A 13391-nucleotide genomic window follows, 5' to 3' on the forward strand; every position below is an offset into this window, starting at 1 on the left:
CCAGTCACCTATTCTCCTCTTTCTGTTTTGCTCCCTTTCCTTGGGTAGTACGTTTGAGAAGTAAATGGTGATCACTGTCCAGCCTGGACCCACACATGCCACTAACAGCTGTTCTTTGAGCCCAGATGAATGGTTTTCAGAGCAGAGGCTTCTAGAACTGGAATTCCATGCATGGTTTCTAACTGTATGAAACAACTTGATCGGTGGGAACCAGAGTAAGGCAGGACTGTACTCTGTACATGTGATCCTTCAGACTCCACATTCACTCAAGATACAAGCAGTGTGCCCTGGAGCTGCGTGGGTCTGGACTATGCGGGTCCACTTGTACCTGGATTTTTTTACAGTCTGCTACTATAACGTATTTTCTCTTCCTTATGATTTTCTTAATAACATTTCCTTTCTTCTACCTTACTTCACTGTAAGAATATAGCATATAACACATAGAACATACAGAATGTGTGTTCATTCACTGTTTATGTTCTCTGTAAGGCTTCGGGTCAACAGTGGGCTGGTGATGGTTAACACTGGCCTCATGGCTCTTGGCAGTACCTGCCTCAGCCCCCCTCTTGTTTGTGCCAATCTGCTGTAGCTTTGCACGCGGTCTCTGACTCCCATTCTGTCTTTGGCCTTTTTGACCTGGTCTTCCTCATGTTTGACTCTACTTATGGGCTTCCGACTGTACAGTATCTCTAGTTTGGGTCTATCTCAGGGAAGATCTGGCTCCAGGCCCAGCTCCTTGGGATCCAAGCACTGACAAAGCCCCTCATCAGCTTTGGACCAATTCCAATGGCCTTTCCCTGTTGCTGTTTTAAATAGGTAAATTAGTAGCTGCTCTGGTGTACTCTGGTAGGTGAGAGGGAAACACAGGCATCTAAGGGCCACATTCAGCCCAGTAACAGAGGGAAAGGCAGAAAGTTTAATCTTATGTTAAAAATACTGCTGATGCCCCCAAGTCTGGCCCCTGTTCATCCTTCCCCAGTTCACAGGTGATCCAGCAAACTCTCCCATCTCCCTCACACACTGAACACTTACAGGCAGCAGGAATCTATGGTGTGAAGAAGAGCCTGAGAGAGACTGTTCCAGACACCTTGTTTGTTGGGGTCGCTGAGCCGTAGGCAATGCTACTCCTGCGGTCAAGCCGCAGCACCTGGGGGCCAGGGTCGCTCTGAGTACTTTTGGTATTGCCTCTGGGAAAGCTGGTGGATTTAGTCACCCCATGGCCCCTCCAGCCAGCTGAGATGTTAGAGAATTCTGGCTGCTTGTCCTGCAGCAACAGTGTCGGAATGATTGTGACTCAGAGAGGGTCCCAAGCGGTGCTGTGCGGCAAGATTCTTGAACTGGGCTGAATCTGAGGCAGAGCAGCCTTCTCCCAGGAGGGGCAGCGGCAAAGTTGGTGCAACTTACTGGGAAAACCAGTGAATCGGGCCCAGCGCCAAATTGGGTGTGACCATTTCAGGCACAGCAGACCAAGTACATGGGGTCTGCTTTGAGTACAATCCTCAGGAATCCTCACAAAGTCCTACCTCCCAGCTAACTGAGGAGCGTTTTGCATACTGGGTGGTCCAGCCCGATTATGGTGAACACCAGGCATCAGATAATGGTATGAATGAGGCCAAGCCCCTAGTCTGCCCAAGCTGGTGGTGACACACAACCTCTCCTGCTGAGCTATTTCTTATCTCAATGCCCAGAAAATCCCATCCGGAGTCACCTGCAGAAGGCGTTACTAACTGAAAACTCCATGCTCGTGTCTGTAGCTTCTCAGGGGTCTGGAGCCATTTATGGCTAGACACCTGGGACCCCTCTATCTCTCGGAGCTCTCCAAGTTTCACAGCTCAGTTCCCAGCGACATGACAGGTTACACCTGCATGCCACAGGCTTTCTGCTTCCCGAGCCCTTCTTTTTTCCTTTTCCTCCCTAGTGTTAATCAAACGTACTGCCTCCTGGGAGTTGTGTTCTTAGAGCAGCAGGAGAGACTGCTGCCGCCTGAAAGGTCTGGTATCCCTGCAAAATGCTTATTTATGTCCTTAGGACCAGAGGCTATCTGGCAAAAAAAAAAAAAAAAAGACCTTCAGTGATCTAGAGTAGCAACATTAGCAAACTTCCAGAGCCTGGAGATAGACTTCCTGGGCCACATCGGCCTCAGGTGAGCTAGTCACGTGGCACCACACCATGTCAGATGGAAAGGTCCTGGAGAAGAAGCCCCCCACCATCAAAAACAAGCACCACACCCCCCCAACCCCCACCCCGACTATAGGCTGTTTTCCTGCCTGCTTCCTACCTGTCTTGAGGATATTGGGAAGGTTTGACCCTGACTCCTAGCCTGGGTGACACAGCAGGGGAGAAACTCTGAGGCAGGAAGGCTTAGGTGGGACGGGGGGGGGGGGTGCTTAAACAGTTAAACAGTGCTACCCTTTATCTCTCTTTTCCTTACAGGGCTCACGGCCCTGCTTTCTCTTACATCCTTGCCTCACCCAGTCTTAAAGACTGATAGATTAATATACTATACGGAAAACTTGTTGAAAAGATGTAACTTGGGGAGAATGTGATTGCAACCCCTCTCGGCGCTGCTCTCACCCCAGTTTGCAGCGCCTCCCTGACTCTCCACATGGTTTCTCCCAGCTCTTCCTACAAGAGTTGGAGCCTATTTTCAACAACCTCCCTGGACACACATCCCCGCAATCTGCCTCCCCCCTGGGCCACACCTCTGCCTCAGTCATCCCACTGTCATCTGCTGCCATCTCGGTCTGGCTCCCACCCCTCCACATGCCCCTGACAACCCAGGTGGATCAGATCTCTAATAGTCAAGTGGTTCTTAACCTTGAGGCTGAGAAATTTGACTAAGTCTATGGATTTCTGGTACCTGCCTCCCCCGCAAGGACACGCACAGTAGAAACATACACGCAAAATGCTATATGCCATTTCGGGGGATTAATGGGATCAAGGCATGACAGCCTTCACAGAAAGACATATCAATCTAGAACTGAAATCTAGAACTGACTTAAGTCTACCATAGTCCTACAATTTTCTGTGGAAGAATTTTAAATCTGAGTTTCTAAAGTTTTCCAATTTCCCAGTAATTCTTGTGTTCAGAGGTATATGCTAATCACAGTTCTCAATAAAGTCTGCTGAATGAATTCATTTAAAAAATAGGTCAAATTTTGACAAAAATATTGTTAAATTAAGGAAGGCAATAAAATGTTAATTTTAAAATGAGGTTCAAAGAAGAGAATGAGAGGTTTTTTATAAGTTAAGGTAAAAAACAAGAGTTTTCCAGAAATGATCCTGGAAAGAAAAAAAAATCTGAAAAATGCATTATGTAGGAGCTCCTGGCCCTCCTAGAGCTAAAAGTTATGTTAAATCCATATCATTTTTACATAATGTTAAATTTCTTAGCTTTTTTCTCTGGTTTTGAATTTCCTACTTGGGTTTCAGATACATACCCAGGAAGAGAATATATTTGCTTCAAATAGAGGTTTAGAATAAATATTTTCATCTTTTTCAATTACTCGAATGAGTTTTTCCTCCTCCTTGGATGTTGAAGGCTTCTAGGGCATAGAAACACAAAGTACCTGTTAGCGAGCTGGTATGTGACTCAGTGGCGTGGCAAGTTCCCTGGAGCAATATCTGAAGCTTTAATCTTCCATTTGCGTTAGTCATTCAACAAGCATTTTTGAAGGCGTACAGCAAATACCGAGAAATTAGTGGGGATGGGGAAGTGGAGACCAGGGGAGACAATGGTGAAAGAAACAAAGAGGATGTCTTCCAGGCCCTAGGAATTCACAGCACAGTAGGAGAGATGGAGCAGGAATTAATTACGGTAAGCATGATTGGTATGTTCCAAAAGATTTGTGCACCCAGAAAAGGGCCCTAAATTCTGCCTAGGCACCCAGGGAAGTTTTTACAGAGAAAGGGATATCTGGAGACCAAACAAGACTTTGTAACATAGGGGCATGTGGGTGGCTCAGTCAGTTAAGGGTCTGCCTTCAGCTCAGGTCATGATCCCAGGGTCCTGGGATCGAGCCCTGCATCGAGCCCTGCATCAGGGTCCCTGCTCTGTGAGAAGCCTGTTCTCCCTCTCCCACTCCCCCTGCTTGTTTTCCCTCTCTCGCTGTCTCTCTCTCTGTCAAAAAATAAATAAAATCTTATTAAAAAGAAAAAAACTGGGCGCCTGGGTGGCTCAGTGGGTTAAGTCGCTGCCTTCAGCTCAGGTCATGATCTCAGGGTCCTGGGATCGAGTCCCGCATTGGGCTCTCTGCTCAGCAGGGAGCCTGCTTCCTCCTCTCTCTCTCTGCCTGCCTCTCTGCCTACTTGTGATCTCTCTCTGTCAAATAAATAAATAAAATCTTTAAAAAAAAAATTCTCTAAAAAAAAAAAAAAAACCACTTTGTAACATAGAAAGGAAAGGGCCAGAACTAAGGCCACAAGAGGAAGAAAAGAGGAAATGCATTACATATTTAAAAGGTATGAGAGGGGTGCCTGGGTGGCTCAGTGGGTTAAAGCCTCTGCCTTTGGCTCAGGTCATGATCCCAGGGTCCTGGGATCGAGCCCCGCATCGGGCTCTCTGCTCAGCGGGGAGCCTGCTTCCCCCTCTCTCTCTGCCTGCCTCTCTGCCTACTTGTGACCTCTGTCTGTCAAATAAGTAAATAAAATCTTTAAAAAAAATTTTTTTAATTAAAAAAATAAAAGGTATGACAGAATTTAGTGCCCAAATAACACTGTTTTCCATTTATTTTGTGCCTTCTATATCCCAAGCACTGTACCAGAAATAAACAGAAAATGCTGGCCAAAAGAGGCTTAGATATTGTATAAAATTTTTCTTCTGCTGTCTAGCATGTATCATGGGTCTAGAGGACCTAGTCACAGCCTGGGATCATGCCAACATTTAAACTATTCAGAGAGAAGAAACATCAAGGAAGTAAGTTAAAACAGTCTAGAGAGTGTTTGGTCATCTTGAGTTCTGAGAGCCAAGGACAGTAGTAGTCAACCTAGGAATCAGCAAAGGCTCTTATGCCAGACCAATCTGGGTTTGAACATTGGTTCCACCACTGAAAGCTTTCTGACTTAGGATAAGTCAGAGTCAACCTTTCTGAGCTTCTTATTTATAAAATGGGGCAGTAATTTTTACCTTGAAGTTGTGTTGTACAGATAAGAAGTAGCACATGCAGAACATATAGTTCAAGATAGGTACTCAATTATTTGTAGTTATCATTGCATTTTTATCATTATCATCATCATTACCATTATAAATGCAGAGAAAGGGTTTTATTACTACAAATTCCCAAGGAGGTGTAGAGACGGGATTAGGAGAAAGGCGGTGCAGAGACGGGCCTGGGAAGAAGGGGAAAGCTGCCCAGAATGGAAACTGAAGTGGATACAGGGGCACCTGGGTGGCTGAGATGGTTGAGCATCAGACTCCTGACCTCAGCTCAGCTTTTCATCTCAGTCATGAGTTCAAGCCCCATTAGTTAAAAAAACAAAAGAAGAAGAAAAAATTGGAAACATAGAGTTTAAATTACTTTTGAAAAATCTGGTAATGCAAGGACAAAGAAACAGCATAAGGGTGAGAGGTAGATTGTGTAGGTAATGGGAGTACAGGTGTGGATGAGGCTTTGGGGAAGTGACCAATTTTTGAAAAGGAAAAGGATACCCCTACCTTGGAAAATAATGAGATAAGGATGTCTCAGATACAGTTAAATCTCTATGAAGAAAGGAAAGGAGCTGAAGTGTTTATTCCAGATGACCTATTTCTATCTTCAATAGAACCTATATATATTCTTTTTTTTTTTTAAAGATCGTATGTATGTATGTATGTATGTATTTAGAGAGTGTGAAGGGGAGGGGCAGAGGGAGAAGGAGAGAGAAAGAATCTCAAGCAGACTGCACTGGGCACAGAGCCTGACATGAGCCTTGATCTCACGACTCTGAGACCATGACCTGAGCTGACATTAAGGGTTGGACACTTAGCCAACTGAGCCATCCAGGCACCTCAGTACTTATACTTATATTCTTTAAAAATATAAAGGGAAAGGGAAATATAATACGAAATCATCTTACCTCTTCTTCCTTTTGCATCTGAAAATTATCCTTCATGCTTTCTTCTCCCTCTTCTCCAAAAGTAAAAAGGCTGTCTATTTCAGGTTCAATTAATTCTTTTAAAAAATCCTGTGAGATGAAATAATAGTACGATTATAGTTTAGTGTATATTAATAACTTGTAGTATATACTGATTACTCATTCAAAAGTATTTAATGAGCACTAATCTTGCAACTGGACACTGTGCTAGGGATAAGGACAAAAAGGGTAATAAGAATACCCCCTGTCCCAGCAACTGCACCACAACAACTGCTCTACTGGGTATTTACCCAAAAGATACGAATATAGTGATCTGAAGGGGTGTCGGAGGCAGGCCTCTGGCCAGGGAGGCCTCCACCATTAAAAGATGGCGCCTGGCGAGTTGCCAAGAAAAGTTGCCTCATGAGACTAAGCGGAACGCCCAAAGAGGAGGTAAACAGCATTGGTTGCTAGCAAAAGCTGTTCGTTTAGGTGCGCAGCCTGATTCGCTCCCTCCTGTACCCTGCTCGCTGACTGGTCATGTAAGCGAATATAAGTGTGTAGACTTGCGGAAATAAAGAGAGGGAAGATGCATCTGAACTGGGGCTTCTTGTCGTTCTTGCGCATCGCGGGCGATAAATGGCGCCGGCCCCCCTTGAACTAAATAAAGGAAACTTGCAGGTAATCCGCAGGAAAGCGGGGAGTAAGAGTCCGCAGGTAAGCAGGGACATTAGCCACGTTCAAAAGTGGGAATTCCGCGGTAAAGCGGGGAGTAAAGGTCGACTGAAGTATATGCGTGTAAAAGGTTAATGTGTTAGTTAGTGTCTTTAACGTCCGCGTCTGTTGTCTGTGTGTTCATAATGGGATCTGAAGTATCTAAAGTGCGGTTGGAAGAGTCTTTAAAAGACCTGCTGAAAGCCAATGGAACTTCACTAAAAGCAAAAACTGCTCAGGCCTTTTTGAATACAGTGGAAAAGGTGGCTCCATGGTTCCTAGATGAAGGCTTGCTAAACATACCTCAATGGGACCACTTAGGGGAGGATTTGAAGAAACAGGACAATAAAACGCCTTTGCCACCCGGGACCCTGGCAATATGGACCTTAGTCCAGGGATGCCTGGTGGGGCCGAAACCCAAACGTGAATCAGCTCTACAAGAGGGAGCAGAGGCATTGGAGGAAGTAAAAGAGGAGCGGTCTTCTCGTGCCTCAGAGGGGGGTAGTTCTAGTGAAGAGGAAGAAGAAATGTCAGGGGAGGAGTTAGACCGTAAAATGCACTCCAAGTTTGAACAGTTGAAACTGTTGACTCCAGCGATGCCTAGTGCCCCTCCGCCATATAATCCTATGGCGTGCCAAGGAGCTTGTAGCTGCTGCACCACATGCGGTAGTGACAGGGTTTCGAGCTGGAGAGATCATGACCTGGCCTCTGCCTTTCCGGTTCAGAGGACCAAAACCACCAGCGGTATCATCAGCCTCTTGATTTTAAACTAGTTAAGCAATTAAAGGAAGCAGTCATGCAGTAATGCCCTCAGGCAGCCTTTACGGTATCTTTGTTGGAGACCATAGCAGGAATGAACTTAGTCCCTGAAGACTGGGGTAACGCCCGCACAACCTTGTCGGGAGGGCAATATCTAGTATGGAAAACAGCCTGGCAAGAATACTCACAGGACACTGCCCGCCATAATGCAGCGGCTGGAAATCCTCAGTGGGACCTAGAAATATTAATGGGAATAGGACCGTACATGGGAAAGCAGGCCCAAATACAATACAACCCTGCGGTCTATCTGCAAATAACCGCGGCGGCCACTAAAGCATGGAAGACAATTCAAGGCAGTGGGGATTCACAGGGTCAGCTGTCTGAGGTAATACAAGGACCAAATGAAGCATATGCTGATTTTGTAGCGAGGCTGATGCAAACAGCTGGTCGAATATTTGGGAGGTAGAGGCAGCCATGCCATTGATAAGACAGCTGGCTTATAAGCAAGCTAATAAATGGTGTAAAGAAGCCATCAGACCTTGGAAAAGCAAAGACTTGAGTACATATATTAAAGTTTGCAGGGATATCAACGGTAGTGTTATTCAAGGGCAGGTTATGGCTGCAGCTATCACTCAAGGTTTACAAGGATTACAGGGAGCTCAACAATATAAACATAGGGGTACTCCTGGAGTTTGCTATTACTGCAAGAAGCCAGGACACCTGTAGGAGCTATAGTTAACAAAGAAGAGAGTTGGACCTTCCTATTTCAAAGCTGCTCTCCCCAAGAAACCGAGCTGCTCACAGTGATAAAAGCATTTCAAATGTTTCATTAAGAACCCTTCAACCACTTATCAGATAGTAGGTATGTGGTGCAAGCTGTCTCTATCATTGAAAATGTGGGTTCTATTAAAGCCAGGTCTACTATCTCTAAGGCATTACAAGAAATCCAAACATTAGTTTGGGACAGGAAGGGTCCATTTCATATTGGCCACATACGAGCTCATACAACCTTACCAGGCCCCCTGACAAAAGGTAATCGGTTAGCAGACTCCTTAACCAGAGGAGAATTTGTCTTTGCCATTGAGAACCCGGTGCAACAGGCGAGACATTATCATAAGCTGTTCCATGTGAATGCTTTAACTCTTCGGCCTCAAATTTAACCTAACAAAAGCACAGGCCCGGGACATAGCAGTCTCCTGCAGAAATTGCGTGACCTTATACCTGCACCGTCCTTGGGGGTTAATCCTAAAAGTTTGTTACCTAATCATATATGGCAAATGGATGTCACACATGTTTCAGAATTTGGAAAGTTAAGATATGTTCATGTCTCTGTAGATACCTGCTCTGGAATAATTTTCGCCTCAGTGCATACGGGGGGAAAAATCCAGAGATGTTATCGCCCATTGCCTACAGGCTTTCGGGGCATGGGGAAAGCCACACCAGTTAAAGACAGATAAGGGTCCAGCCTACACCTCACAACCCTCTAAAACTTGACATTCACTTGATACATGGAATACCCTATAACCCACAAGGACAGAGTTTTGTGGAGTGCGCGCATCTTACAATAAAAAATGCGCTTTATAAACAAAAAGGGGGAATAGGGGACACCTTCAGGTCCCCTAAAGATAAGCTCAACACCATTCTCTTTATTTTGAATTTTTTAACGTTGGACAAAACGGGTAAATCAGCTGCAGACAGGCATGCAAGTGATGCTGCTGCTCCCCCTGTCCTCCTACAACCCAGCAACTGCTCTACTGGGTATTTACCCAAAAGATATGAATATAGGTGCGCAGCCGCTCCCTCCTGTACCCTGCTCGCTGATTGGTCATGTAAGCGTATATAAGTGTGTAGACTTGCGGAAATAAAGAGAGAGAAGATGCATCTGAACTGGGGCTTCTTGTCATCCTTGCGCGTTGAGGGTGATAAAGGGGCACCTGCACCCCAGTGTTTATAGCAGCAATGTCCACAAAAGCCAAACTATGGGAAGAGCCTAGATGTTTGTCGACAGATGAATGGATGAAGAAGATTTGGTATACATATACAATGGAATATTATGCAGCCATCGAAAAAAAATGAAATCTTGCCATTTGCAATGAAATGGATGGAACTACATACAGGATATTATGCGAAGTGAAATAAGTCAATCAGAGAAAGACAATTATCATATGATCTCACTGATACGTGGAATTCAAGAAACAAGGCAGAGGATCATAGGAGAAGAGGAGAAGAGAAGAAAAAATGAAAAAGATGAAACCAGAGAGGGAAACAAACCGTAACAAACTTTTTTAAAAAAAGATTTTTATTTATTTATTTGACAAACAGAGATCACAAGTAGGCAGAGAGAGAGGAAGGGAAGCAGGCTCCCTGCTGAGCAGAGAGCCCGATGCGGGGCTTGATCCCAGGACCCTGAGATCATGACCTGAGCCAAAGTCAGAGGCTTTAACCCACTGAGCCACCCAGGCACCCCCCTCCCCATAAGAAACTCTTAATCATAGGAAACAAGCAGAGGGTTGCTGGAGGGGAAGGAGGTGGTGGGATGGGGTAACTAGGTGATGGACATTGGGGAGGGTATGTCTTGTAATGAGCACTGGGTATTATATAAGATTGATGAACCACAGACCTGCACCCCTGAAACAAATAATACATTGTAAGTTAATTAATTGAATTTAAATTTTTAAAAAAAGAGAGAATAGCCCCTGCCCTTAAAAAGCTTAACAATTTAGTGGACAAGAAAATGCTATGGATACATAGAGTCACATGGTAGGAGCACATAATCTATGGTAGTGGATGTGGCTGAAAGAATGAATTGGTCAGTGGTGCCTGGGTGGCTCAGTTGGTTGGGCGACTGCCTTCCGCTCAGGTCGTAATCCTGGAGTCCTGGGATCGAGTTCTGCATCGGGCTCCTTGCTTAGCAGGGAGTCTGCTTCTCCCTCTGACTCTCCCCTCTCATGCTCTCTCTCTTTCAGGTAAGTAAAATCTTTAAAAATAAAAAAAGTAAAAAATAAGAGAGTAGATTGGTCAGGAAGGTTTCCTGGAGGACGTAATGTCTGAGTTTTTTCTTAAAGGATGAGTAAGGGAAAAAAGATAGCATGGTTCTAGGCAAAGGATGTTGAATGGGCATGACTAGCTTTTGAGAACAAAAGCAGTGAGTGTAACAGAAACTTAGGGACAGATGGACCGGAGCACAGTCATAAAGGAAGGCCTAGAGTGTCATTCCAGGGAAACTGGAATTTATCCTGAAGGCAATGAGGTACTGATAAATTGACTTAATATGGAAAAAAAAAATTGACTTATCTGTTCTGCATTTTAAAGCAATCACTCTAGCAGCAGGAGAGCAGATTTAAAGAGAAAGAAGGGAAAGAGGGAGAAAGAATGGGAAGAAAAAATAAGAGCAGAGAATGAATGGCACAGGGTTGCAGGAATGAAGAGGAGGATAAGGATTCAAGAGATGTTTATGAGTTAACTCTTAGTGCTGGAGAGTTTAGATGATGTGGGATGGCTAGGGAAAGGAAGCATCCCGAATGATACCTGGTGAATGGTTCAGGCCACTACACAGATGATAATGCCATTCACAGAGATAATGAACAAAGTTGCATAAGCAGGTTTAGGAAGATAGGTGAGTTCAGACAAGGCCATGTGACTTTAAGGTATCCTAAATATATCCAAGTGGAAATATTCAGTATATTCAGTATACTGAAATATTCTGTAGAGTAATGATGGAGGCATTGGGTTAAAGATAATCATTTAACAGTTGTCTGCATTTAGTTGAAGCCAAGAAAGGGAACTGTATCACCAAAGGTGAGGTTGTGAAGCTGCTAGAGGATGAGGTCTTAGGACAGGAACCTAGTCACATAAAGGACTAGGGAAGAAGGACAAGCCGCAACAAAGGCCAGAAGTTGTGTCAGAAGTCTGACAGAACCACCAGAAAAGTCAAAAGAAGAGAAAGGAGTCAATAGTGTTGAGTACCTCAAATGAGTCTATTCATAGTCATACTGACTGACGAATGTCCTTCAGTTTATTGCAATGATGTATATAAAACAGAAGCTAAAAAGAAGTTCAATGCCTGTAATAGGAATATGCATAAATAAATGACATAAACTATATAAGGTATTTTTTAAAGATTTTATTTATTTGACAGACAGAGATCACAAATAGGCAAAGAGGTAGGCACAGAGAGAGAGGGGGAAGCAGGCTCCCTGCTGAGCAGAGAGCCCGATTCGGGGCTTGATCCCAGGACACTGAGATCATGACCTGAGCCGAAGGCAGCAGCCCAACCCACCCAGGCGCCCTATATAAAATATTTTATAGCGGGGCGCCTGGGTGGCTCAGTGGGTTAAGCCGCTGCCTTCGGCTCAGGTCATGATCTCAGGGTCCTGGGATCAAGTCCCGCATCGGGCTCTCTGCTCAGCAGAGAGCCTGCTTCCCTCTCTCTCTCTCTGCCTGCCTCTCCGACTACTTGTGATTTCTCTCTGTCAAATAAATAAATAAAAATCTTTAAAATATTTTATAGCAATTTTAAATTATGCTGCAGAAATATGCACATGGTATAGAAAAATATTCAAAATATGTTAGGATGTTTTTACCAAATAAATTTTTTCCCTGATAATGCTGTAAAATAGACAATACAGAGAAATTAAGAACGTAGAAGTCAAACTATAAACTGTTTGTGATTATGGATGACTTTGTTCTTTGCTTCTTATGTTTTTCAGTTTCCTTTATAAACATGTTAACTTTAAAAAAATACATTTATTTTATTTTTTGCAGTGTTCCAAAATTCATTATTTATGCACCACACCCAGTGGTTCATGCAATATGTGCCCTTCTTAATAATACCCACCACCAGGCTCACCCAATCCCCCCCACCCCCTCCCTTCCAAAACCCTGTTTCTCAGAGTTCACAGTCTCTCATGGTTTATCTCCCCAACTGATTTCCCCAACTCACTTCTCCTCTCCATCTCCCTATGTCCTCCCTGTTATTCCTTATGCTCCACAAGTACGTGAAACCCTATGATAATTGACTCTGTTTGATTTATAAAAAATACATTTTTAAAACAAACAAAAATCTCAACCTTTCAGAGGTAACAACTGCTATCAACTGCAGCAATTGCTGACTACATTCTTCTAGACTGCCTTATATACATCTAAACATTTTAATGTAAATGAGATAATCACATTTGTTGCATTCCATAATCTGCTTTTTAGTTCTTGAATTTAATTTTTTCATAGACCTGTTGTGTAGCCAAGATCATGTCTGTGGAACTTAATTTTCTAAAACTATACTGTAATTTAAGTTTTATTTGTTTGTTTGAGAGAGAGAGTTCATGGGAGCAGGGAGGGCCAAAGGGAGAGGGAGAGAGATTTTTTTTTTCGAAGATTTTATTTATTTATTTGAGAGAGAGAGCATGAGAGGGGAGAAGGTCAGGGGGAGAAGCAGACTCCAGACAGAGCTGGGAGCCCAATGAAAGACTCCATCCCAGGACTCTGGGATCATGACCCGAGCCAAAGGCAGTGGCCCAACCAACTGAGCCACCCAGGTGCCCCAGGAAGAGAGACTTTTAACCAGGCTCCTTGCCCAGCATGGAGCCCAACAACCCTCACATGTTCATCTCACAACCCTGAAATCATGACTTGAGCTGTAATCGAGAGCTGGACACTTAACCAACTATGTGACCCAGGAGCCCCATATAATTTAAGATTTATAATGTTGATGAAATCATTCAGTGATTAATTCAAAATAATTCTGGCCAAGACCTGGGCAGCAAATGGAAAAGTAAGGAATTGTAAAAGATGTATATTTTATTTATTTTTTTAAAGAGACTATTTATTTATTTGACAGAGAGAGATCACAAGTAGGAAGAGATGCAGGC

General features: G+C 43.9%; 1 protein-coding gene across 5 annotated transcripts in view; it reads right to left on the reverse strand.

Moving 5' to 3' along the window:
* LOC101686217 (axonemal dynein light chain domain-containing protein 1) overlaps positions 1-13391 on the reverse strand; it is a 92542-nt gene that overhangs the window by 16279 nt on the left and 62872 nt on the right. For all 5 annotated transcript variants that reach the window (XM_045080980.1, XM_045080983.1, XM_045080981.1 and 2 more), the window contains 2 exons: positions 6055-6162; positions 3441-3545 (listed from right to left, as the gene is read on the reverse strand). In XM_045080980.1, the coding sequence (XP_044936915.1) occupies positions 3441-3545; positions 6055-6162 (213 nt within the window). The remainder of the gene's footprint in view (positions 1-3440; positions 3546-6054; positions 6163-13391) is intronic.

This window comes from Mustela putorius, unplaced genomic scaffold (assembly GCF_011764305.1).
Source record: "Mustela putorius furo isolate JIRA1106 unplaced genomic scaffold, ASM1176430v1.1 tig00000496_pilon_pilon_pilon, whole genome shotgun sequence".
NCBI lineage: Eukaryota > Metazoa > Chordata > Mammalia > Carnivora > Mustelidae > Mustela > Mustela putorius.